Source organism: Phalangium opilio, unplaced genomic scaffold (genome assembly GCF_054372755.1).
Source record: "Phalangium opilio isolate 3A_F unplaced genomic scaffold, DU_Popi_V2 ptg000217l_1, whole genome shotgun sequence".
In the NCBI taxonomy this organism is placed as follows: Eukaryota; Metazoa; Arthropoda; class Arachnida; order Opiliones; family Phalangiidae; genus Phalangium; species Phalangium opilio.
This window is the reverse complement of record NW_028324218.1, coordinates 10,771,977-10,799,693: the sequence shown is the minus strand read 5'-3', so window position 1 is coordinate 10,799,693 and position 27,717 is coordinate 10,771,977. Positions and strand designations below refer to the sequence as shown.

The 27,717-nt window shown below is 35.5% G+C and overlaps 3 protein-coding genes across 4 annotated transcripts; 1 reads left to right on the top strand and 2 right to left on the bottom strand.

Annotated features, from left to right (window-relative positions):
- Positions 1 to 522: 522 nt before the first annotated feature.
- On the bottom strand, positions 523 to 16,496 carry LOC149616259 (uncharacterized). Its single transcript, XM_089856176.1, has 7 exons — positions 16,455 to 16,496; positions 2,424 to 2,571; positions 2,153 to 2,364; positions 1,454 to 2,063; positions 1,345 to 1,386; positions 1,134 to 1,269; positions 523 to 1,065 (listed from the first exon to the last, which is right to left on the bottom strand). The coding sequence occupies exons 1-4, from the start codon at positions 16,494 to 16,496 to the stop codon at positions 2,043 to 2,045; spliced, it is 423 nt and encodes a 140-aa protein (XP_089712302.1). The 3' UTR covers positions 523 to 1,065; positions 1,134 to 1,269; positions 1,345 to 1,386; positions 1,454 to 2,042.
- A 2,820-nt stretch (positions 16,497 to 19,316) lies between these two features.
- Positions 19,317 to 24,827, top strand: LOC149616258 (uncharacterized). 2 transcript variants are annotated; one of them, XM_089856339.1, is made up of 5 exons: positions 19,317 to 20,493; positions 20,577 to 20,779; positions 21,598 to 21,998; positions 22,978 to 23,147; positions 24,620 to 24,827. In XM_089856339.1, the coding sequence occupies exons 2-5, from the start codon at positions 20,624 to 20,626 to the stop codon at positions 24,757 to 24,759; spliced, it is 867 nt and encodes a 288-aa protein (XP_089712465.1). In that variant the 5' UTR covers positions 19,317 to 20,493; positions 20,577 to 20,623; the 3' UTR covers positions 24,760 to 24,827. The 2 variants fall into 2 exon arrangements, with proteins under 2 accessions (XP_089712465.1, XP_089712463.1); XM_089856337.1 differs by having other exon boundaries at positions 19,317 to 20,779.
- LOC149616257 (uncharacterized) lies at positions 24,822 to 26,117 on the bottom strand. Its single transcript, XM_089856340.1, has 3 exons — positions 25,814 to 26,117; positions 25,444 to 25,724; positions 24,822 to 25,305 (listed from the first exon to the last, which is right to left on the bottom strand). The coding sequence occupies exons 1-3, from the start codon at positions 25,937 to 25,939 to the stop codon at positions 25,077 to 25,079; spliced, it is 636 nt and encodes a 211-aa protein (XP_089712466.1). The 5' UTR covers positions 25,940 to 26,117; the 3' UTR covers positions 24,822 to 25,076.
- Positions 26,118 to 27,717: the final 1,600 nt, after the last annotated feature.

Here is a 27,717-nt window from a genome sequence, read left to right as displayed (position 1 = left end):
TCTCGATAACTCTCGATAACTCACGCTAACTCTCGATAACTCACCCTAACTCACACGAACTCCTGCAATTATGAACTCTGGTGTACACCAAAAAGTTATGTGTCTACCCCCTCGGGTAAAACCGGTTCTGCGCATGGCAAATTCAAGCCAATCGGGCTATCCCTTTCTCACCTCAAAACCCGCGAACGAGATCTGAGCCGTTAGAAAAATTCAAAAGATTTGTTGGTTGGGTCTATTTCTTCACTAGTGCCAGGATCTATTACCAATGCTAGAGCTCTTTACTTCTAGTCTCATCTTCCTTCTGCTATCCTTACCTGTTATCAATTTTTTCTCGTAAATGTTGCGAGATGTTCCTCGACATTACAAATCCGCCAGGCATGTAAAAGTCAATATTAGTATTTTCACTGATCAGAATTTTATTTCCATCTGTGCTCATGTAGTTGTGCTTTTTATTTTCCTCTAAAAACCACCCAATGTTCATAAAAGATGTGAATGAATCATCCAAACTGACCAATTTGCCATCATTGAATTTTTTTATTTCCCCTTCAATCGAGTTCATAGACCATACGTTTTTAATAGAAATTCTATTCATCAATGACATAATTTTGGAGTTCCTTGAATTCTAGAATAAAACGTAACGTGTGTTAAGATTTTGCAATAAAAAATATTTATTGCTTGCTTAATTGTATTTCAAATGATTATGATTAATTAAATCATCCATAGACAACAAATTTCATAGCTTTTAAAAAGTTTTACTGTGAGCAGCTGTTGGTTTTCAATAGGAATACAGCATAACGTCGCCTAGAAAACTGGCGGAATTAAACTCAAGTGATCATCAATAGCATTTATGAACAAGTTGGTAAACCAAAATAAACCTCTCAGAGTCGAGACGTAATTAAGAGGTTGTTTTAAATAATTAAATAAATATAATTGATATTAATTATTTCAATCGTAATTTTTTTACCTTAATTTCTAGTTAAATCGTTTTATTCCTAAAATAATTTTAAACATATAGCTATTGTTGACAATTGACATCACTTCAAGCCTTTGCCTCTTTAACCATGTCTGTAAATTTAGGGTTTATTAGGCGATTGATTCACAATAAATCATAATAAAACTCGCAAATCGCGTACTTCTTAATGCTAACGAAGGGAGTAGAAGTCAAAAATTGCTTTCTGAGAAACGCGTTCGCTCCGATTTGCCAACTGCGAACGCGGTGTCAGACATACACAAAGAGACGTCCAGTGTAATACCTCTCCGTGACGTTATCTTTGTCAAATATTCCTACGTTTAGTAAACTAGACAGAAATAGCGTCAAATTTTGATTCATGTAGAAAATTTTACTTTTCATATGGTCAAATTATTAGAAACATTAAGTCCTGGAAACTTTAATTAGAACCGTTTGTTGTAGCTTGCTTATTTTAAATATCTTTTGCCATATTTCATAACTTACGTGTCTAACATTCTCTGCAGAAACCAAATTTTAGCACTTTGTTTCAAATGGATGGGTTCATGATAACAGTAATTTTAAAGGGAATGCGAATTTACATTTCCATATCATATTTCCCCACGAAAGTGGTATTATGTTACACTTTCAAGTCTTTACTTTCAAAATATCAAGTTTTTAATATAATTGAACCAAAGTTTCTATTTTTAAAATCCAATGAAAAATCACGATAACTCAATTTTGATATATCAATAATTTTGTCTTGTCGAGCTTGTTCGCCCGTTTGATGACATCACTGTGACGTGAGGTAAAAAAGCGCGGGAATCCTATACGCGTCTCGAGCTTCTCGCCAGCCTAAAGTCTGGGTCTAATAGCGGAGAGAGTGGCACCATCTCACGTGAAAAATACTGTATATCTGGGACTTCAGCCTACGGGAACGTTTAAGCCTTTCATAAGAAGTTGATTTCAAATAATTTCATATGAAGCATTTTCAAATGCATATTGCCAAATAACCAGGAATCGGAGAATTATAATCTTGCTATTTTTGAGTTCACAGAAATTAATTCTATCTTTTGTTATACAAATCAGGGGTTTTTCAAACGATGCTTCTCATTCCCTTTAAATTAGCAAATTTTCATATTAAATTTTGCCAACAATATTGAGTATTCTTGAAGAATCATTTCTTATTTGTTTAGAGCAACTTACTTTCAAATACAGTAACACAGGAGAAATATCACGTATCGCAACCACGAGATTGGGTGTGTTTAAAATATCTTCGATAGTTTTGATGTAATGGTTTTCCGAAACTATGGTTTTACTGCTAAGATTACCGTAGAAACAGACCATAATAGTATGAAACATTAGGCAACAGATAAATGCCAAAATATTGAAACTAAGCTGACTTGACTCGAAGTTGGCTAGAAATATGTAAGTTATCATTTATGTAATCAACCAATTTACCATGGCTTATACTTACCATTAAACAATATCAGAGTAATAGTTAACCAAAACGAGTTTACTAAAGCTTTAGATGAACTAGTTTGAGCATTTTTCTGGAATACGCGAGTCAGAACATAGAATGTGAAGGACACAATGAAAATGGTCAGCACTAAAGCTATCCACACCTGTATATAATAATCACGTTTCAATTAGTAATTCATAGATTACTTGGAATCTTTAACCGGATATTTTCTTGTCTTTCTGCTTCAAATAAATGGGCAGGAGAGTTAGAAATCATCATAGTCATGCATAATGAATTCTAATTTAGAAACAACGTGACACTAGCGTCTCTTTAACGGGACATTTTCTAGTCTCTCTGCTTGAAATAAATTGGCTGGAGGGTTAGAAATCGTCACACATGACGGCAAGTATGATGAATTCCAATTTAGAAACCACGTGACACTGACGTATCTAGCGACCTATGAGCGCTGAACCCATAGGTAAACAAGCTCTTTGCGGCCTTAGGTCGATGGTGTTCCCATATATTTAAATAGCCAATGAAGAGCGTGCGGTTTAACAAAGTTCAACCCCTTCCCATTGACTTCAATCAAATATTAGTATAGGCAGAAGTAGGATAAGGGACCACTTGGCGAAAGTGAATGTTCTTGATAACACACCAAAAGTTGGCCCTCTGGTAGGGGGTCGACTAATCTGCAGGTACTCTGAATGTCTGAAATGCAGTCCACGGTAGGAAACCTACTATTTGTAGTATGCAGGTTCGGTTCACATTTACAAATATAAGAAAGCAATTCTAAAATTCATTGCCTAACATACAGTCGAACAAAATTAGAGTCTCAACTCTGAAATCTTTTGACTAAAATGCAGTACTCTGAAATGCAGTTCTCGAAAATTATTAGTTAAACTCTGAAATCTATTGACTAAATGCAGTACTCTGAAATGCAGTCCTCGAAAACTATTAATTTCAACTCTGAAATCGGTTGACTAAAATGCAGCACTCTGAAAAACAGTCCACGAAAATTATTAAATACTACTCTGAAATCTTTTGACTAAAACGCAGTACTCTGAAATGCAGTCCTCGAAAATTATTATTTTCAACTCTGAAATCTTTTGACTAAAACGCAGTACTCTGAAATGCAGTCCTCGAATATTATAAATTTCAACTCTGAAATCGGTTGACTAAAGTGCAGTACTCTGAAAAGCAGTCCTCGAAAATTATTAATTTCAACTCTGAAATCGGTTGACTAAAGTGCAGTACTCTGAAAAGCAGTCCACGAAAATAATAAATTTCAACTCTGAAATCGGTTGACTAAAATGCAGTACTCTGAAATGCAGTCCTCGAAAACTATTAATTTCAACTCTGAAATCTCTTGACTAAAATGCAGTACTCTGAAATGCAGTCCTCGAAAACTATTAATTTCAACTCTGAAATCTCTTGACTAAAATACAGTACTCTGAAATGCAGTCCTCGAAAACTATTAATTTCAACTCTGAAATCTCTTGACTAAAATGCAGTACTCTGAAATGCAGTCCTCGAAAATTATTAATTTCAACTCTGAAATCGGTTGAGTAAAATGCAGTACTCTGAAATGCAGTCCTCGAAAATTATTAATTTCAACTCTGAAATCTTTTGACTAAAACGCAGTACTCTGAAATGCAGTCCTCGAATATTATAAATTTCAACTCTGAAATCGGTTGACTAAAGTGCAGTACTCTGAAAAGCAGTCCTCGAAAATTATTAATTTCAACTCTGAAATCGGTTGACTAAAGTGCAGTACTCTGAAAAGCAGTCCACGAAAATAATAAATTTCAACTCTGAAATCGGTTGACTAAAATGCAGTACTCTGAAATGCAGTCCTCGAAAACTATTAATTTCAACTCTGAAATCTCTTGACTAAAATGCAGTACTCTGAAATGCAGTCCTCGAAAACTATTAATTTCAACTCTGAAATCTCTTGACTAAAATACAGTACTCTGAAATGCAGTCCTCGAAAACTATTAATTTCAACTCTGAAATCTCTTAACTAAAATGCAGTACTCTGAAATGCAGTCCTCGAAAATTATTAATTTCAACTCTGAAATCGGTTGAGTAAAATGCAGTACTCTGAAATGCAGTCCTCGAAAATTATTAATTTCAACTCTGAAATCTTTTGACTAAAACGCAGTACTCTGAAATGCAGTCCACGAAAATTATTAAATACAACTCTGAAATCTTTTGACTAAAACGCAGTACTCTGAAATGCAGTCCTCGAAAATTATTAATTTCAACTCTGAAATCGGTTGACTAAAGTGCAGTACTCTGAAAAGCAGTCCACGAAAATAATAAATTTCAACTCTGAAATCGGTTGACTAAAATGCAGTACTCTGAAATGCAGTCCTCGAAAATTATTAATTTCAACTCTGAAATCTCTTGACTAAAACGCAGTACTCTGAAATGCAGTTCTCTAAAACTATTAATTTCAACTCTGAAATCGGTTGACTAAAATGCAGTACTCTGAAAAACAGTACACGAAAATTATTAAATACTACTCTGAAATCTTTTCGCTAAAACGCAGTACTCTGAAATGCAGTCCTCGAAAATTATTATTTTCAACTCTGAAATCTTTTGACTAAAACGCAGTACTCTGAAATGCAGTCCTCGAATATTATAAATTTCAACTCTGAAATCGGTTGACTAAAGTACAGTTCTCTGAAAAGCAGTCCTCGAAAATTATTAATTTCAACTCTGAAATCGGTTGACTAAAGTGCAGTACTCTGAAAAGCAGTCCACGAAAATAATAAATTTCAACTCTGAAATCGGTTGACTAAAATGCAGTACTCTGAAATGCAGTCCTCGAAAACTATTAATTTCAACTCTGAAATCTCTTGACTAAAATGCAGTACTCTGAAATGCAGTCCTCGAAAACTATTAATTTCAACTCTGAAATCTCTTGACTAAAATACAGTACTCTGAAATGCAGTCCTCGAAAACTATTAATTTCAACTCTGAAATCTCTTGACTAAAATGCAGTACTCTGAAATGCAGTCCTCGAAAATTATTAATTTCAACTCTGAAATCGGTTGAGTAAAATGCAGTACTCTGAAATGCAGTCCTCGAAAATTATTAATTTCAACTCTGAAATCTTTTGACTAAAACGCAGTACTCTGAAATGCAGTCCACGAAAATTATTAAATACAACTCTGAAATCTTTTGACTAAAACGCAGTACTCTGAAATGCAGTCCTCGAAAATTATTAATTTCAACTCTGAAATCGGTTGACTAAAATGCAGTACTCTGAAAAACAGTACACGAAAATTATTAAATACTACTCTGAAATCTTTTCGCTAAAACGCAGTACTCTGAAATGCAGTCCTCGAAAATTATTATTTTCAACTCTGAAATCTTTTGACTAAAACGCAGTACTCTGAAATGCAGTCCTCGAATATTATAAATTTCAACTCTGAAATCGGTTGACTAAAGTACAGTTCTCTGAAAAGCAGTCCTCGAAAATTATTAATTTCAACTCTGAAATCGGTTGACTAAAGTGCAGTACTCTGAAAAGCAGTCCACGAAAATAATAAATTTCAACTCTGAAATCGGTTGACTAAAATGCAGTACTCTGAAATGCAGTCCTCGAAAACTATTAATTTCAACTCTGAAATCTCTTGACTAAAATGCAGTACTCTGAAATGCAGTCCTCGAAAACTATTAATTTCAACTCTGAAATCTCTTGACTAAAATACAGTACTCTGAAATGCAGTCCTCGAAAACTATTAATTTCAACTCTGAAATCTCTTGACTAAAATGCAGTACTCTGAAATGCAGTCCTCGAAAATTATTAATTTCAACTCTGAAATCGGTTGAGTAAAATGCAGTACTCTGAAATGCAGTCCTCGAAAATTATTAATTTCAACTCTGAAATCTTTTGACTAAAACGCAGTACTCTGAAATGCAGTCCACGAAAATTATTAAATACAACTCTGAAATCTTTTGACTAAAACGCAGTACTCTGAAATGCAGTCCTCGAAAATTATTAATTTCAACTCTGAAATCGGTTGACTAAAGTGCAGTACTCTGAAAAGCAGTCCACGAAAATAATAAATTTCAACTCTGAAATCGGTTGACTAAAATGCAGTACTCTGAAATGCAGTCCTCGAAAATTATTAATTTCAACTCTGAAATCTCTTGACTAAAACGCAGTACTCTGAAATGCAGTCCTCTAAAACTATTAATTTCAACTCTGAAATCGGTTGACTAAAATGCAGTACTCTGAAAAACAGTACACGAAAATTATTAAATACTACTCTGAAATCTTTTCGCTAAAACGCAGTACTCTGAAATGCAGTCCTCGAAAATTATTATTTTCAACTCTGAAATCTCTTGACTAAAACGCAGTACTCTGAAATGCAGTCCTCGAATATTATAAATTTCAACTCTGAAATCGGTTGACTAAAGTGCAGTACTCTGAAAAGCAGTCCTCGAAAATTATTAATTTCAACTCTGAAATCGGTTGACTAAAGTGCAGTACTCTGAAAAGCAGTCCTCGAAAATTATTAATTTCAACTCTGAAATCTTTTGACTAAAACGCAGTACTCTGAAATGCAGTCCACGAAAATTATTAAATACAACTCTGAAATCTTTTGACTAAAACGCAGTACTCTGAAATGCAGTCCTCGAAAATTATTAATTTCAACTCTGAAATCGGTTGACTAAAGTGCAGTACTCTGAAAAGCAGTCCACGAAAATAATAAATTTCAACTCTGAAATCGGTTGACTAAAATGCAGTACTCTGAAATGCAGTCCTCGAAAATTATTAATTTCAACTCTGAAATCTCTTGACTAAAACGCAGTACTCTGAAATGCAGTCCTCTAAAACTATTAATTTCAACTCTGAAATCGGTTGACTAAAATGCAGTACTCTGAAAAACAGTACACGAAAATTATTAAATACTACTCTGAAATCTTTTCGCTAAAACGCAGTACTCTGAAATGCAGTCCTCGAAAATTATTATTTTCAACTCTGAAATCTTTTGACTAAAACGCAGTACTCTGAAATGCAGTCCTCGAATATTATAAATTTCAACTCTGAAATCGGTTGACTAAAGTGCAGTACTCTGAAAAGCAGTCCTCGAAAATTATTAATTTCAACTCTGAAATCGGTTGACTAAAGTGCAGTACTCTGAAAAGCAGTCCTCGAAAATTATTAATTTCAACTCTGAAATCTCTTGACTAAAATACAGTACTCTGAAATGCAGTCCTCGAAAATTATTATTTTCAACTCTGAAATCTTTTGACTAAAACGCAGTACTCTGAAATGCAGTCCTCGAATATTATAAATTTCAACTCTGAAATCGGTTGACTAAAGTGCAGTACTCTGAAAAGCAGTCCACGAAAATAATAAATTACAACTCTGAAATCGGTTGACTAAAATGCAGTACTCTGAAATGCAGTCCTCGAAAATTATTAATTTCAACTCTGAAATCTTTTGACTAAAACGCAGTACTCTGAAATGCAGTCCTCGAAAATTATTAATTTCAACTCTGAAATCGGTTGACTAAAGTGCAGTACTCTGAAAAGCAGTCCACGAAAATAATAAATTTCAACTCTGAAATCGGTTGACTAAAATGCAGTACTCTGAAATGCAGTCCTCGAAAACTATTAATTTCAACTCTGAAATCTCTTGACTAAAATGCAGTACTCTGAAATGCAGTCCTCGAAAACTATTAATTTCAACTCTGAAATCTCTTGACTAAAATACAGTACTCTGAAATGCAGTCCTCGAAAACTATTAATTTCAACTCTGAAATCTCTTGACTAAAATGCAGTACTCTGAAATGCAGTCCTCGAAAATTATTAATTTCAACTCTGAAATCTTTTGACTAAAACGCAGTACTCTTAAATGCAGTCCACGAAAATTATTAAATACAACTCTGAAATCTTTTGACTAAAACGCAGTACTCTGAAATGCAGTCCTCGAAAATTATTAATTTCAACTCTGAAATCGGTTGACTAAAGTACAGTACTCTGAAAAGCAGTCCACGAAAATAATAAATTACAACTCTGAAATCGGTTGACTAAAATGCAGTACTCTCAAATGCAGTCCTCGAAAATTATTAATTTCAACTCTGAAATCTCTTGACTAAAACGCAGTACTCTGAAATGCAGTCCTCTAAAACTATTAATTTCAACTCTGAAATCGGTTGACTAAAATGCAGTACTCTGAAATGCAGTCCTCGAAAATTATTAATTTCAACTCTGAAATCGGGTGACAAAAATGCAGTACTCTGAAAAACAGTCCAAGAAAATAATAAATTTCAACTCTGAAATCTTTTGACTAAACTGCTTTTCAGCGTACTCCATTTTAGTCAACCGATTTCAGAGTTGAAATTAGTTTTCGAGGACTGCATATCAGAGTACTGCCTTTTAGTCAAAAGATTTCAGAGATAAAATTAATAGTTTTAGAGGACTACATTTCAGAGTACTGCGTTTTAGTCAAAAGATTTCAGAGTTGAAAATAATAGTTTTAGAGGACTGCATTACAGAGTACTGCGTTTTAGTCAAAAGATTTCAGAGTTGAAATTAATAGTTTTAGGGGACTGCATTTCAGAGTACTGCCTTCTAGTCAAAAGATTTCAGAGTTGAAATTAATAATTTTCAAGGACTGCATTTCAGAGTACTGCGTTTCAGTCAAAAGATTTCAGAGTTGAAATTAATAATTTTCGAGGACTGCATTTCAGAGTACTGCGTTTTAGTCTACCGATTACAGAGTTGAAATTAATAATTTTCGAGGACTGCATTTCAGAGTACTGCAATTTAGTCAAGAGATTTCAGAGTTGAAATTAATAGTTTTCGAGGACTGCATTTCAGAGTACTGTATTTTAGTCAAGAGATTTAAGAGTTGAAATTAATAGTTTTCGAGGACTGCATTTCAGAGTACTGCATTTTAGTCAACCGATTTCAGAGTTGAAATTTATAATATTCGAGGACTGCATTTCAGAGTACTGCGTTTTAGTCAAAAGATTTCAGAGTTGAAATTAATAATTTTCGAGGACTGCATTTCAGAGTACTGCATTTTAGTCAACCGATTTCAGAGTTGTAATTTATTATTTTCGTGGACTGCATTTCAGAGTACTGCATTTTAGTCAACCGATTTCAGAGTTGAAATTAATAATTTTCGAGGACTGCTTTTCAGAGTACTGCACTTTAGTCAACCGATTTCAGAGTTGAAATTTATAATATTCGAGGACTGCATTTCAGAGTACTGCGTTTTAGTCAAAAGATTTCAGAGTTGTAATTAATAGTTTTAGGGGACTGCATTTCAGAGTACTGCCTTCTAGTCAAAAGATTTCAGAGTTGAAATTAATAATTTTCAAGGACTGCATTTCAGAGTACTGCGTTTTAGTCAAAAGATTTCAGAGTTGAAAATAATAATTTTCGAGGACTGCTTTTCAGAGCACTGCATTTTAGTCAAAAGATTTCAGAGTTAAAAATAATAATTTTCGAGGACTGCATTTCAGAGTACTGCGTTTTAGTCAAAAGATTTCAGAGTTGAAAATAATAGTTTTAGAGGACTGCATTTCAGAGTACTGCCTTTTAGTCAAAAGATTTCAGAGTTGAAATTAATAATTTTCGAGGACTGCATTTCAGAGTACTGCGTTTTAGTCAACCGATTTCAGAGTTGAAATTAATAATTTTCGAGGACTGCATTTCAGAGTACTGCATTTTAGTCAACCGATTTCAGAGTTGAAATTTATAATATTCGAGGACTGCATTTCAGAGTACTGCGTTTTAGTCAAAAGATTTCAGAGTTGAAATTAATAATTTTCGAGGACTGCATTTCAGAGTACTGCATTTTAGTCAACCGATTTCAGAGTTGTAATTTATTATTTTCGTGGACTGCATTTCAGAGTACTGCATTTTAGTCAACCGATTTCAGAGTTGAAATTAATAATTTTCGAGGACTGCTTTTCAGAGTACTGCACTTTAGTCAACCGATTTCAGAGTTGAAATTTATAATATTCGAGGACTGCATTTCAGAGTACTGCGTTTTAGTCAAAAGATTTCAGAGTTGAAATTAATAGTTTTAGGGGACTGCATTTCAGAGTACTGCCTTCTAGTCAAAAGATTTCAGAGTTGAAATTAATAATTTTCAAGGACTGCATTTCAGAGTACTGCGTTTTAGTCAAAAGATTTCAGAGTTGAAAATAATAATTTTCGAGGACTGCTTTTCAGAGCACTGCATTTTAGTCAAAAGATTTCAGAGTTGAAATTAATAGTTTTCGAGGACTGCATTTCAGAGTACTGTATTTTAGTCAAGAGATTTCAGAGTTGAAATTAATAGTTTTCGAGGACTGCATTTCAGAGTACTGCATTTTAGTCAACCGATTTCAGAGTTGAAAATTATTATTTTCGTGGACTGCTTTTCAGAGTACTGCACTTTAGTCAACCGATTTCAGAGTTGAAATTAATAATTTTCGAGGACTGCATTTCAGAGTACTGCGTTTTAGTCAAAAGATTTCAGAGTTGAAATTAATAATTTTCGAGGACTGCATTTCAGAGTACTGCATTTTAGTCAAGAGATTTCAGAGTTGAAATTAATAGTTTTCGAGGACTGCATTTCAGAGTACTGTATTTTAGTCAACCGATTTCAGAGTTGAAATTTATAATATTCGAGGACTGCATTTCAGAGTACTGCGTTTTAGTCAAAAGATTTCAGAGTTGAAATTAATAATTTTCGAGGACTGCATTTCAGAGTACTGCATTTTAGTCAACCGATTTCAGAGTTGTAATTTATTATTTTCGTGGACTGCATTTCAGAGTACTGCATTTTAGTCAACCGATTTCAGAGTTGAAATTAATAATTTTCGAGGACTGCTTTTCAGAGTACTGCACTTTAGTCAACCGATTTCAGAGTTGAAATTTATAATATTCGAGGACTGCATTTCAGAGTACTGCGTTTTAGTCAAAAGATTTCAGAGTTGAAATTAATAGTTTTAGGGGACTGCATTTCAGAGTACTGCCTTCTAGTCAAAAGATTTCAGAGTTGAAATTAATAATTTTCAAGGACTACATTTCAGAGTACTGCGTTTTAGTCAAAAGATTTCAGAGTTGAAAATAATAATTTTCGAGGACTGCTTTTCAGAGCACTGCATTTTAGTCAAAAGATTTCAGAGTTGAAATTAATAGTTTTCGAGGACTGCATTTCAGAGTACTGTATTTTAGTCAAGAGATTTCAGAGTTGAAATTAATAGTTTTCGAGGACTGCATTTCAGAGTACTGCATTTTAGTCAACCGATTTCAGAGTTGAAATTTATTATTTTCGTGGACTGCTTTTCAGAGTACTGCACTTTAGTCAACCGATTTCAGAGTTGAAATTAATAATTTTCGAGGACTGCATTTCAGAGTACTGCGTTTTAGTCAAAAGATTTCAGAGTTGAAATTAATATTTTTCGAGGACTGCATTTCAGAGTACTGCATTTTAGTCAACCGATTTCAGAGTTGTAATTTATTATTTTCGTGGACTGCTTTTCAGAGTACTGCACTTTAGTCAACCGATTTCAGAGTTGAAATTAATAATTTTCGAGGACTGCTTTTCAGAGTACTGCACTTTAGTCAACCGATTTCAGAGTTGAAATTTATAATATTCGAGGACTGCATTTCAGAGTACTGCGTTTTAGTCAAAAGATTTCAGAGTTGAAAATAATAATTTTCGAGGACTGCATTTCAGAGTACTGCGTTTTAGTCAAAAGATTTCAGAGTAGTATTTAATAATTTTCGTGGACTGTTTTTCAGAGTACTGCATTTTAGTCAACCGATTTCAGAGTTGAAATTAATAGTTTTCGAGGACTGCATTTCAGAGTACTGCATTTTAGTCAATAGATTTCAGAGTTGAAATTAATAGTTTTCGAGGACTGCATTTCAGAGTACTGCATTTTAGTCAATAGATTTCAGAGTTGAAATTAATAGTTTTCGAGGACTGCATTTCAGAGTACTGCATTTTAGTCAAAAGATTTCAGAGTTGAGACTCTAATTTTGTTCGACTGTATGTTAGGCAATGAATTTTAGAATTGCTTTCTTATATTTGTAAATGTGAACCGAACCTGCATACTACAAATAGTAGGTTTCCTACCGTGGACTGCATTTCAGACATTCAGAGGACCTGCAGATTAGTCGACCCCCTCTGGTAGTGGTTTCTTAGTTTTCCCTCCAAAACATGAGAGGCTCGCGGCGGTAGACGGTCGAACTAGATTCAAGGACCTGCGTCCGTGTTCCGCGGCTTTAGGATTAGGGGAAGGGGATAGGAAATTTTTTGGAACTCGGCCAATTTTTTCTCTCTTGTGTAGGCGCGATGGAAGCGGCATAAAATCCTCAAATTAGTTCACTAGTGCCAGGATCTATTACCAATGCTAGAGCTTTTTACTTCCTGTCTCATCCTATTTCTGGTATAGGGTTTATGGCTGCTGTAAGATTCCAAGTTCGAGAAATCTACGTGTTCTTGGAATACATCTGAGTCGGTCTAGTTTCGAAAATCACCTCGATCGAAAACGACATGAGAGAAATGAATCTTGAAAACGAAGATTCAAAAACTTTAGATACGATGGCCGCTTCGTTATACCAAAAGGGTTGAGATGGGGCGTAGTTTTGGTACAGTAATTCATTCGAAAACGACTGAGGCTGTAGAAGTGCGTCTGCTTCCTGTAAAATCATTTCAAAATATATTTGCGATAAACAGCAAAAACAATAAGCAATAATATAGGACAAAAGACCAGGGTTGTTTGATTTAAAGGAAAGCGCGGCTCCGTTGGTGCCCCTTAAAGATGGTTTTACTGCTACACAGTGGCTAAGCTTGCTAAAGGCTAGTTAAGCCAAAGGCAGGAACCAATGGGAACTAGTGCATTAGGTCTGATTGGTTCCTGCCTTTGGCAAGGTAAAATTATTTATTTATAAAAAATGTTTTCTAAGATTCCCAGAAATAGTTTAAGAAACTTAACTAGAAAGACCAAAAATTAAAAACAATCATGGTTTGGACATATTTCAGTTTAAATTTATCCCAGAACTCCAGTTCGTCTTGCCACTCGTGGTCAATTTTAATTGCAAAGGGACTCAAAATAGGCTAGGAAATTAAATGGCGGTCATGCTAATCTGTTTGCACATGCATTTGAATAGTAACAATAAAAATAACTTTGTAGAAAATATCTAGTAGCTGCTTAAAAGTCATGATTCTTTTTTTTTCCTTTTTTTGTTAATTTTGACTCAAAAGTTTTCATGTTGGTAATTTACTAACGAATAGTTAAATAAAAATTAAAAATAAATCAAATAAAACAATAAAAATAAAAAAAATCCGATTTAAATCAAAAAATCTATTTTTTGAGAAAGTCAAAAAAAATCAACTACCCTGCAAAAGACCCTTATCTTCATTGCTCACAATGCAGATTGTATTTTTAATCATCAACAATAGATAAATGGACTTTTTAACATGAAGTTAATTTCATGACCATTTTTATCGATGGAAGCGTGAAAATCTCTTTTCGTATTTGAAAGCGAAGTTGTTTACACCGCACCCGGCGGACTGTATGTATTGTAAGTGTTTGTATGAAATGCTAGGTGCTTTTAACGAAAATAAACCAGGTGCATCATGTGTGACGTTAAGCGTCATGTGACGTCTCTCGCGAATCATGTCGGTGCAACTCTACCAAGTGCCATATGCAGTGACATTTCGTTGTATTTTAACATCCTGATCTAGCCACAACTATTCACCAATTGGGAAAGGGATATATCTATTTAAGTCAAAAAACCGTTGAATATTCTTAATGTGTCGCCTCAAAGAGCTAGGGAACCCAGACATCACTTACACTCTTTCAAAAGAGTTATACAGGATACTCAGGCCTATTCTCGGAAATAGGTAATGTTTTACACTCGGGAGAACGTTCACATATTCAAAAATTCTTTCTCGATGAGAAACTGTGATTAATCTTTCGAATGAACCTAAGGATCTATTTTGTTTCATTGTGCAGTAAGTACAAGCGTGCTGTGTCTTTTTTCACTGCAATTGCCGAGGCAATTGCAGAGATTTTCAAACGCACAACGAAAAGATTTAACGTTCGAACACTATAGTTGAAATTAATTGTTGGACTTACTCCGTTACGTAAAGCTGTTCCCGCATCTAATTGAGAATTAGATTTCAAATGAACCTGTTCAACCCTTTCGTCGTAAAAATTAAAAAAAGGGAGATAAATTTGTTATGTAAGAACTACAGAAAACGTATGGCAGCACTGATGCCAGAACATTCTATGAAAAATACAGTGAATTTGGCCTATCCACTTGTCTGAACAATCCCGTAATATTAACAGATTTTTATTTTTATTTTTGAAAAACCCCAAAATTTCAACTCCTGCAGAATTATTTCAAAAATATGTTTCAAAAAATAGAATTCTGTACGTAAAAAAAAATTCTACCCGAACATATAAAATTTGTCAGCAAATGGGAATCATTGTGAAGTCATTTTCTCAACGTATCTAGGCGGATTTTGTGTGGAGTACTAGACTAATCATTATTGTGACGAATTTTACCTCGCGAATAATATATCAGGAGCCTTCGAGATATCTAGGCCCCGTGCCTATCGCGAAGCGAGAATATTTTTTTAACTAATTTAGTTCGAATGTAGGACATAATCCCCCTGGACATAATCCCCCGAACATAATCCCCACATTTGAGAAGAAAAGGACATAATCCCCTCAGGTAGGAGACAAAATCCCCCGGACAATTTCACTCCAAATGGATGCCGAAGACAAAATACCCCCAGCCCCAGGACAAATTCCCCCCAAACTGTGTTCTTCGGAAGAAAATAAATGTAAAAAATAATATTTTGGAAAAGGCGTACCATTGTTACAATATTTCGAAAATATTACGAACCGAACCGAACCCAACCCAACCCAACCTAACCAAACCTAACCTAACCGGGGATTATGACAGGGAATTTTGTCTAGAGGGTAGGGGGATTTTGACTAGAGAGTAGGGGGATTTTGTCTACAGAGTGGGGGGATTTTGTCTTGATAGGGGGGGGGGATTTTGTACTCTTAACTTGGATGGGGGGAAAATGACCGGGAGATTTTGTCTTGAGAGAGGGGGGATTTTGTACGTTTTTAAAAATGGGGGGATTATGACCGGGGGTCTTTTGTCTTGGGGTATTTAGTCCGTATACCATTTAGTTCGCCGTGTTTCCTCGCTTGGGGGCGCTTTTAGTATCGTAAAATAAAAATAAGTTCAGCCTCGTGACCCCGTCGACTGCTACAATATTAGGGCAAGGCATAGACGTAAAGCGGTGAAACCGAGGTCGCGGATAGTAAAAAAACGTTTTAAAAAATTTCCGAAGACTTTTATTAAACAATCATGCCAAAGAAGCTAAGGTTAAAAAATGAAAGGTTACGAAGGAGTAAAAAAAATCCTCTTATGGTATAATAAAATTGTGAATTAGCAACTTCAAGAAGTTTTGTTTTACTAAAAAAACAACAATGTTAAAATCTCATAATTAATTTTGATGTCCACACAATCTAACCAAAAGATTCAAAAAAAATAAATATCCCCTAAAACAATTATGTTAATTTAAGAGTGAAACCTTTCTCTTTCATAAAAGTTTTATAATTGGCCCCTAAAATATCAACGACAATTTATGGAAGACCCCCTTCGCAACTGTAATAAGAGCGCCATCTAGTACACATATTTCCCCACATAAAAATCAACACGCACGGGCCTGGATACCTCGGAGGCTCGGCCGGGGGCACAATAATTTCTACTTGGTTTATGTATTCCTGACTTTATTACTAAACATTCTGAAGGAATACACTTAAAGTTCCTATAACATAAAACATGTTCAAAAATAACTCTATTTCAACTCACTTGTAACCTAGAGTATAAAATACGAATTTCAGAGCTGTTGCAAATACATTAAGTCTATGGTTTGCGAACGAACCGAGTCCAAAGTTTGCGAAACGCTTCTTATACTTCTGTAAAGAAATATTCTAAACAAACTATGTTTTAAAGAATATTTTTGTTAGTAAAAATGGAAATTACCTCTTTGACAAGCAATTTTAATATTTGTGAATTATTGGCCATTTTCAATCCTGGTTAAAAAATCTGTAAATGTTATCTAATACAGTGACGTTTATACCAGCCAGTCGAGTCGGTCGCTGAAAATAAAACTAGTTTTTATACGTTTGCTTAGTTGCAAAGACCGAGATTTAAAGGGTTGTACCAGGGATAGATATAATGTTAGAGTCAGGAATGGAAAACAGAGTAATCTGGGCGCACTTCAGAGTCCCGGACCCCTTTCCCTGTGACGGGGTGAATGAAAGAAGAGGCGGCTCATAGCGACAGAGGTAGAAAGGGATTACGTATATTTCGTCGTCCCCGTCAGCAACGTCATCAAAACGCAGTTTAAGAAAGCCAATGAGATAATTTAAAATTTTCGTTACGTGTTGGAGGGAGGAGCTCTATACTGTAGAGTCGGACTGTAGTAAATACTAACCCTTCTCCAATCCCGCTTCTAAAATCGTATCTATCCCTGGTTGTACAGTGTTAATATTTCTTATTTACACTGTTTTTAATGAAGGTAAACTAATCTGCGATGAAACTAAGATAAAATATTGACGAACAACTAAATTTATTCTTAATACGTATATGGATTTATTTACTTTGAACATAAAAAAGGAGGTCCTTAATATTGATGTTTTTCTAAATATGAGAAAAGAAGTTTCTGTAACCCAAGGTTATTTGGAGGATATACAGGGTAGTAGGACCGAACGATAGTGCGTTATATTGTCAAAAATGCTCGATGACATTTTGCCCTAAGGGTCACCGTAAACACTGTTTAACTGAAGACCCCTAAAATTTAAATAAGAAACTGAAAGACAATGCTTATTTCATTAAGGAATCATTCGTAAAACACGAACTGGTAATGAAGAGGATTTAAAACTATTAAGCAAACAAGTTTAAAACCGATTCCCGTGTAAGTGTGAACATGGCTTTGAAAGAGAAGAAATATGGATTAAATCCTTTGTTGATAAAATCTTTTAAGCGCCCTCTAGGGTTAAACATATTTTTCTTTTTCAAATAGGGCTTTGCTGCAAACCGTGTTGTAAATATAAAACAAGGCTATTTTATGAATAAATTAATTTTGATATGAAGCGAAATGAATATATAACTGCTAAGCCAATAATTTAAAAAAATTGTTAAGTCTCAAAAGCCCAAAATAGAAGGCGGTAAAAACAGTTACTAAATATAAATTATTTACTTTACGCATGGACGAAACAATACTGAAGGACGAATGGCAGCGGGAGAAACTTGAAAAATACTTGTTAATTCGCCTTCTAGCGGCAGATAGTAGCAAACCGGAGAGTGGGGGGCATATGGGGGAATCAGTGTTCTGAAAAACCGGGGTAAGGACATTAGGCACGTGACAAAAAAGTCAGTAATCATTGTTCAACGGATTCAGGCTGGTTCCAAATTTCAAAAACTGAAATGGGAAAAATTTAACTCCTTTCATATAAACCTTATCAGCGTATCGCGAATCGCTGTTGCAAAGCTTGCAAACACAAATTTTTTTCCTGCCCATTTTCTTTAAGCCTTGGACAAAATTTAGAATAAAATCAATGCCGATTTTAAAGAGAAGAAGTTGTATTAATTAAAAATACATTGAATAGCCTTTTAATTGTTATGATTAAACATATAGAGTATAATAAGAACATACCTTTAATTTCATGCAATTTAAAAATTTGTGATTGCAAAGTTACGGCAAAATTTCAAAAATCTTTTTTTTTTTATTTTTTTTGAAGTAGTTAACGTCTTATTTTGTCTAGATGGCGCTAGCTTTCTCCGGGATTTGACTCACTATTTTTCATAACCCCCCTCCGTTTTGGGGCTGAAAAAGGGGAAGTAAGCTTAACATTGGTTGTTTTGTGGCTTAGTATGGGGCTCTATGGGCTGCCATCCGTCCTTCAGTATTGTTTCGTCCATGCTTTACGTAAGATATGCGTGCTACGGTGCTAGATTGTTGGAGCTAACTAGATATATCGGTTTTCTGTCACGTGATAAATTTTTACCCTGCTCGCAATTGGCACTTATCATCGGGTTAGAGTGAGGTATAAACAATGTAGAACAATTAAAGCCGATTAATTATCAAACGATATAATTAATCAAATCACGTTTCTATTGAATCAAATCATCATGTAAAATTTATTCCACGAAGCCTTAGCCATTAAGACCTCTCAAATTTTAGCTTCGGTATTAACACCTCCTTAATTAAGCGTCGTTTTGTTGAGGCTGAAAGTTTTAAAATAGACCAACCCAAAGACTATTTAGGGTTTAGTGTCAGCATATACATTAAACCTTTCCCTCTAAACAGCCGGGTAAATAATTTGAGGATTAACACTTTAAGACTTGAGGGTTTTAAGAATTATCGGGGATTAAGAACTATATATGTTCGTCTTGTATATCTTTATACAGGGTGTTTCAGGAAGGTCTGTAAGAAATTCAAATTATGGGGGTGTTCTTACTCTTTGGTTAATTTTCGGTTCAAAAATGTTCTATGTTATTTTACAGTGTTTCAAGTTATGACTAGAGTGTTGACTAGAGTGTTTTACCAGGGGTAAATAACGAAAGGAGTTAGAGACGCTAGCTTCCGTAGTGTAGAATACAGTGGGACCTTGAAACCTCATAGAATTTGTAACTAACGTAGTGCCATCTTTGGAACTGTATAGGGAGCTAACAGTTCTGACCCTGAAACGTCACACCCTTCTATCTCTTACTGGAGTTTCATCCCCCCTAACGGTTGGAAATAGTATTCTACGCGCAAAAATTCCAACCAGAGAGGGGCTGCGTGACGTCAGACTATCTCTTCCCCCTAGCCAGTTGTTAGCTCCCTATTGTAAATAAGACCAGAACCTTAAAAGTTTTGCCTTAAAATCTCGCTCCGCAAGGTATTCTGGGTAAAGTAAAATGGCGGGTGTCGATGTTGTGAAGTCGTCTCATAAATCAACCCAATATAATAATTATATTCAATCGTGAGTAAACAGCGATTTAAAGAAGAAAAGACAAGTCAACAATTTGCAATTTGAAGCCGGGGAAATCCTCAAAATGTGTTCAAACTTGTTTTGTCGTCGGCCCAGTGAGCCACGGCTTAGCGATTTTTCCGAGTGAGTGCCAGTGGGAACTGTGGGATCAGGATCATCGACTGATCTATGACTAAAGAAATTAAAACAACTAAAACTGTATTGAAGGATGCAAAAACGACATTTAATTTTATTTCATTATCGAATAAGGAATTTACCAACTTTAAAGTTGCATGTTTCAAATTCAAGTGCACCTTAATGAATAAACTTTACTCTAAGCCTAATTGTCACTCAGTCGTAAGCAGACGAACACTAGCAGACAGGAGAAAATCGATATCCCAGCATGACTTTCGAAACTTTGCTGCCACGCTATTGGTTGGAAAATATCATACTTATTTTGAATTATAGACGGCGCGACCGAGGCGTTTTCTCTTTTCTGTGTCTACGTTTGAAAGTCCCACTGTATTCTACACTACGGAAGCTAGCGTCTCTAACTCCTTTCGTTATTTACCCCTGGTTTTACTTATTATCCCTTAATTTAATTAGCACTGTCCAGCATTTTCTCGTGTTAATTTTAAGAAGTCATCAGTAAAACACACCGATCATAACTTGAAGACCGCTGACTGGACGGCAAAATGTCATAAAACATTATGATTCGAAATTGCCCCCCCCCAAAAGAACAATTTCTTGCAGGCCTGTCAGAAACACCCTGTATCCTGATTCAACTCATAATACACATGAAAATAAGTTTGTAAATAATCCTTACAATTATCATTTGGGTAGAATCGAATTTGACCTAAGTAAAAACGCTTATCATAAATGTGAATGACATGTTGTAAAACTATTTACGAGGCATTCTAAAAGACAGTTAATAAATTAATTCTTATCAAGCCAGGAAGTATTATCTTACCTATACTTAAGCTGACTAAAAACAAAAAGACTTTCTTCAGAAGTTCAGACTGACAAATACTCTCATTTGGAAAATGTGTAGCTTTGTTCAAAATGTATCCTTACGTTTTTGTATTTCTAACTACAATTCTGGCAATAAGAATTCAATATTTGTTAGCGAATGGTGTTCCATTTACAGAAAAATGTCAACTTAAACGTGAAAATAGTGATAGAAATGCAGACGTGATGACTTGTGATCAAATAAAGTCGGAGGAATTACTACAGGCTTTGAAAATGTACCGCGATGAAAACCGTAAGAATATCTTGCGACTTGAAATAAAGGATACAGATAATATGCCTTGCTTTCTTGAAAGGGAGGATTTTGATAAAATTTATTTAAGCGTAAGTTCGTTATTATTAGCTTCCTTCGTGTTACTAAGCAGGAAAGCATTCGGAATATCGTAAGAACGTTGAGAAAATATATTTAAATATATTCAATGTTTAGCCTTGTTTCCTCCCAATGGCGTTGGAAAAGAATTTTGTAGTAAGAGATCAATGTTGCGATTCGACGTTCTTACTGTATCCTGAATATGTTCTTGGTGTTACATGTATCCCAAAGTGATTGTGTTTGTGCCTCCCCCCTCCCCAAATGTGAGCACTTTGTTGTCTTAAAACGGAACATCCCGTGTATGGATCCAAAGACGTTAGATATGGCTTCAAACAAAATGACTAAAGTGGACTAGTAACTTCTTATCCGCTTCTACAGTCTTTCGGTTCACACACAGGATGTTCCGTCTCAAGCAGACGATACGGCTACCCCCTATTTTCAAAAGGGTCTCTTGTAAGCAAGATGCCGTGAAAAAGTAAAAAATGAAAAAATTCTTTTTTTTTTAATAAAAACGTTTTTACAATAATTTTGCCAGAATTTATCGTAACTTTCATAACGATGCGGTTAAAAGTTCAAATTTTGAAATTTATTTAATTTCTCAAGTTTTTGGTGAGTTTAGGTCTTATCTAGGTTTAATTAGAGTTAATTTCGATTTCTATAAAGTGACACAATCAGATTATAAGATTATTTTGAATGTGTCCGATCGCGTATAATTTCAACATATCAACGCAAATGTTTTTTTACGGTAAAATTACACAAGTTTATTGGTACCAATTTGGCGCTACTTTTCCAGTGGTGCTTGAAGTATAATGTGTGAAATTTAAATTTACAGGGTATAGAACTAAGAAACGTGTTTATGCCATTCTGGAAGTGTCCACAGAGTAAAGCGTTTCAAGCGAAACCCAATCCAAGATTTATAAACTTGTTTGTTAAAAATGTGACTGGAGTTCAAAATTGGAACTGGGAAGAAGTGGCCAAATTCGCTGGTGATCAAGTTGCAAAATTGACAATTTTAAACAATCGAATCAGACGCTTACCTTCGACACTTTCCAAAATGTACGGAGCGAAGATTGAGAAACTCGACATCACCTACGATCATGTGAGATTTATAGATGACGGAGCCTTAAATTGCCCCACTTGCTTGGAGATTCTTCTAAACGATAATGATATTAAGAATCTTCGTCGAGAAATGTTTGGAGTTGGACCGATGAAGTTAAAGACATTAGATTTGAAGTGAGATCATTTAATAATTTCGACTAATTGTTCATATGGGCCAGCGAATATTTTGTATTACCCCAAGTTATTTTGAAAAGACATTACTCAATTGCAATTATATATTAAACGTCAGCTTTCCCAAAGGGTGCTTGAGCAAAAGTAACACGTATGTGTGATCTTAGAGAAACGTTCTACCAAAAGCGGATGGTTCTACTGACGTAAAATAACTATTTAATGTAAGACAGACCAGTGGGTTCCATTTAGCATAGAAACCGTCTCTAGAGTCGGAGCGGTTGGGATCAATCCGGGAGCAAACCGGGAGGGAGCGACTGGGCCAATGTAAGACGCGCCTCCGTTTAGGAGCAGCTCGTTTTTTCCCAATGAAAGACTATTTTTTTTTTCGGAGTGCTCCGGGAGCGCTAGGATCACCTCAAAGAAAAACGCTATTAGTTGGGGTCAAGTCGCCTCCGGAGACCGCGGGGCAGTCGGCACCAAAAGACAACGTGTGTCGTATTCCCTCAAACTTTATCGACCAAAAGCTTTGCTTACAAGAGTGTGCCACACTCACGACACCCATTTTCACGCTACAGCTACTGACCTTGAGGAAAGTTCTGAATTACTCTTACATATTTAGAAGGGTTCGTCGTAGAGCAGGACGCCAGATAAAAAATATCTAAATGTATAAAACGTGCGTGCGTTTGACGAAATAGCTAATGTTAAGGAGAATAAACACATAAGCCACAGACTCGCAGAGAAAGGGTGAAATATTGTGTATTGAATGGGAAAAATAGCTAGGTTCTAGTGTATTAAAGCTAGAATGGTTAATATCCTGTACATTGCAACTCTTGATTCGGTGTGATATTTAACACTTTTCGAACTCCGCATACGAAAAGAAACAGCCAATCAGCTATAGGGCCGGAACAATACTTTTGCAAGCAAAACAAAAGAGTAAAATATTAATAATTGACGGGATTTTTACTTCATAACTCAATTGCAGAAATAATCACCTACGGGAATTGCCGGACAATCTATTTGAAAACTTCCAATTCAATAATGGAAATTTCAATTTGAATCTTAAATATAATCGAGAACTTACGAGTTTAAAGAAGGAGCTTTTCCAGCCTTTAATATACTCCGGAATTAAAGAAATAAGAATCGAAATGCGAGGTAGGTAGCTATGACGTTGGACCAATAAAGGGAGGACACGATTCTAGCATTACATTTCAGCCAGTCTGGGAAATAGCACACTTCCTCTGGTCCAAAACCAGTTTATTAACTGCTTGGACTAGTTTTTTAATTCAAGAAGTGGGGGTTACTGGTCCTCGGGACCAGTTTATTAATTGCAAATCTATAGGAGAACAAGGCTAGGACCAGTCAGGAGACCAGTTTATTATTTCAGACACTAGGGGGTCACTGGTCCAAAGGACTAGTTTAAAAATATCCTTATTTCCCAGACTGATTTCAGCTATTGAGAGAAACGAACATCTGTTAGTGGCCCCTAACGGCAAGACAGAAAATCAATCCTATGATAACAACGCGCAGGTATAACTTGATCTTCTTCTACCGTCAGAAGAAACGGTTTTAACAACTGTAACTGGGTTCATCAAACTAGGATTAAAAACTCATTAATTTAGCTATAAGCTAAGTAACATCAAAAGTATATAATACTTCTCTTCGAGAGAAGTGTACCGCAAAGCGGAGTAAGTGTAACGTCACTCTTCCCAACATCGGAACATTTGAAGCAAGGTCACTAAACCGTGCGATAAATAGTTCCCTCATCATTAGTCTATTAGTGTTTAACTATTTAACTATGCGCTTGGGGATTTTTGTCCCACCCAAGACGTGGTTTGTGGGTTGATTTCTGGGGATTTAGTGCCAAGCAGTTACAGAAATCACCTTACGGTGCGATGCCCATCTGAAGTTTGATGAGCAGAAAAGCAAACAAAAAGAGTGAGCCTGGGAAGAATGACGTTACATAACTAAAGTATTAAGAGGATACAGAGTGTCATCCTTCTTCTATTATCCCCTTCTGGTAACATTCATTTTACTGTTTTAAATAAAGTGATTTAATTTTTAATGTAAAGAAACTGACACAAAAATAAGTAACCCTTTCATCACATAATTGGTGAAGGGTGCTCTTGGATAGCAGTTCCTAATGAATATTCTGACCATTTGCGGTGAACTGAAATAAACTGAATATACAGGGTGTTTCTAATAAGACTGCCATAAATTAAGGGAAATGTTATGACATTTTGCCTTCCGGACTACAGTTTTTAAGTTAAGATTGCCGTATTTTACGGATGACCCCTTAAATTTAATTAAGACACTGAAAGACAAGGATTTCGAATTTAATAAAGGGGTCATCCCTAAAACACTCAAATCATGACTCGAAAACTGTGGCCAGGACGACAAAAATTCATAGAACATTTTCGACTGAAAAACACCCCCTTAATTTAAGGTAGGCTTATCAGAAACACGATGTATGGTACCATTTCGTTTATGTCCAGGCGTGTCGTTCGTTTTTTCTTTAGAGAGAGATAATTCTCGGTGCTATAAGAATCGTGTCCTTATTATTATTGGCCCATGATCAAAAGAAGTTTTATAATTCCATATTTTACTATTTTGCTTTTTATGTATAGGTACTGGTTTGGTTTGCGATTGCAAATATAAATGGCTTCAAAATGGGTATTTCGACTTAGCAGATATGTACTGCTTGAAACGGGTTGGTGATAACCGTGACATGAAAATACAGAAGTATTTGAAAGATTCCTGTAGATGAACCACGCGTTTGCGTGAAGAAAAAATGTTTCGATTCCATATTCATGATCTTTTATGTACAAATGTACAAATACAGACCTTTTATTATTAGAACATGTTAAAGTGCAATTAAATCTTGTGTAAATTGTTTTGTAAATCGAAATGACAATTCGTTCATAATGAGCTTATAAAATAACAAATATACTAATTGGAACCATGTTTCTATCTACAATACTAAAGAAGATACAAGCAATTAAGTTTCTGAAATGAATGAATCGAGTAAATCTAACATATATAATCCGGTGTTTTATTAAATCGATCAATAATATCGAACGATTGTCAAAAACTAAAGGTGTTCCTAAATATCTGACCTAAAACCATCTCCGCAATTAGAACCACAACGTTTATCGCAAATCCTATGTAAAGAACCCATACTATTCCTTGAATGTCTTCGAACGACAATGGCTTTTCTTCAGACGACGGAGCTTGCCAAATTAGGTGTTTAACTTTAAATTTATTATCCGAGAGATAATGTTCGAATATTTTACTTTCAAATGTAACTCTAACCCTGAAATAAAATTAAATGCATTAAAAATAGGGGTGTGCGAAAACCACATTTTGGGTTTCGAACCGGATACCGAATAGCAAAATATTTTAGTTTGAAAAGCACTCTTAGAGTCAAAATAAGATTTGTATTCGAACTTACTTTTCATTGAAAGAATTCTTAGCGTACGGGCAAGAAGAAAAATTGTATGAAAGTGGCAATACCATATAATCTTCGGTTATCGGTTGTGAAAATTGAAACCTTTCCAAGTTTTCATTATCGAATAAGATGGACAAAATTACGGTTATCAGATCTTCAGCGAAAAATATGATTTCTCTATTTGTAATGGATTTATAAAACTCATCCAGAATTATATCACCCTCGGAGATGTAATTCTTTAGTGGTGACGTTAAAATATGCTTGTAGATTTCGTCAGATTTGGCCTGATTACAAAAAATTCGTTTAAATAATAACAAACTTAACTTACGAAAACGTACATATAACCAAAAATAAATATATAACAAAACCTTACTTTGTTCTTAAAAACTCTTTCTACAATTCCGTTCTTTAAGAACCGAAATATTAATTCCGTATCTTGCGCCAAATCACCTATTGTTTTTAGCGAATCGTATGACTTGATGCAAAATTTCGAATTCATGGCAGGTGACAGTTGTAAACCGATGATAGTTATTGCTAAAAGCCATGATGCGAGTAGGACACGTTTCTTTGAGACTCGCTCAACAATGGCTGTAAATATATGGTACTTAATTACCTTTAAAAGAAAGTGCCATACAAGTTTTTATTTTTGAAAGATCATGTTCAAATTGGAATCATGAATACGAACGATGAACTAATAAAAAAAATGCAGTTAACCCTAGGGCCTCTCTGCGAAGATGACGGCAGAGGATTGGACAAATACGTTTTGTGAAACTAGTGGTCCAATAGTACTCGTCCATTTGGGCGCCGCTTATGTCTCAGGAATCTCGCCGCGTTTTCTGCAGGAAAAATATGACCACGTGATCGGCCGCCATTTATGAAGAGAGGATTTATGGGCTAGGCACGAAGCGAGGGACTTGTTTGACGGAAATTCAATGGGCAGCTACTGTTGCTCAAGAAGTTAGACAGGCTGGAGAGGCCTTTTGGCGCCGGGAAGTGCGGGACAAGAGAAGTCTTGTCGTATACGCCAATAAGACAAGCCCTGGTGTGGAACCATTTTATGATGGGTCATGGAGCAGCGGTTTGTTATTTGATGCTCGCACGGGCTCTCTCCTTACGGGGGCCCGTCAACAAGAGTTGCTCGGTTTTGATCCGTCATGTAAGCTTTGCGGAGCTCCCTACGAAGACGTGGTTCACGTTTTGTTATGGTGTCCTGTCGTGGGAGCGACAGCTGACGTGGATATGTGGAGAAAGGACCACCGAACTGGCAGCATTGCACCTCCGAAATTGGCACCAGGGCCGGAAATAAGAAAAATTTCTTAAAAGACATGTGTCCAGTGATACCCCCTTTGACTGGAAAATTTATTGGACATTGTCCACTGGAGTGCGAAAAATTGTGTCGCGTCTCCATAGTCAAGCTATCAATACTTCGGAAAAATTTACTGGTCAACCGTCCAGTGACCCCCTTAGTTTTTAAAAAAAATAATGAGACATTTTAAAATTTTATTATACAATGTCCAGTGTCCTGTGCTTATTTCCTGCCCTGAATTTGGCGTTAGGTTTCGTCGCCGAAAATCGTAGCGGCGGCGTTACAATAATATAGACCGGGATTTAGAACTTTATAACCCTCTTACGTCATCTTCGCGAATATGATAGTTAGATAGATGGTTCCCCTTAATTGAAGTATTCATAATTTAACAAGCTCTTTCGAATGAGAATAAAATTCTAGCATGAATTTTTGATATGATTATTTTGAAATATTTAGAGTAACTATCACTTACGTTCGAGAAACAGCAGAAAAAACATGTTCCATAAACTTAGGAAAAATTCCTGTAAATTTCTAAGCTTGTTCCAATATCTACTCATTCTTGACATTAACGCTGATACAGTGATTAGTGATAATACAAAACCGCACAATACCTATAAGAATTATAATTGTTTGCGCATTTAATTTAACCCTGACCCTTAGCTTGTAAAATGGGAGTGTCTTTTTCTTCTAGTTATTGGGTTAAAACAAGAAGCGATATTTAGGTATAAATGGGCGACCATTTCTAGCTTTATCTCGAGTCCAAACGTAGGTCCGGAGTTAATCCCCGCCTCTAAGTTACAACCAACATCTCATTGGTTCTTGAAAACTCACGTCAGCTCGACGCGAATTTCGAATTCCGAAAATTACATATTTTTGGACTGAGGAGAGGCGGAATAGCCCCGCCTCCTTTTACGTTCCCCCCTGTATTTTTAAAGGGAGACTGGGACTATACTTAGGCATCATACCTTCTC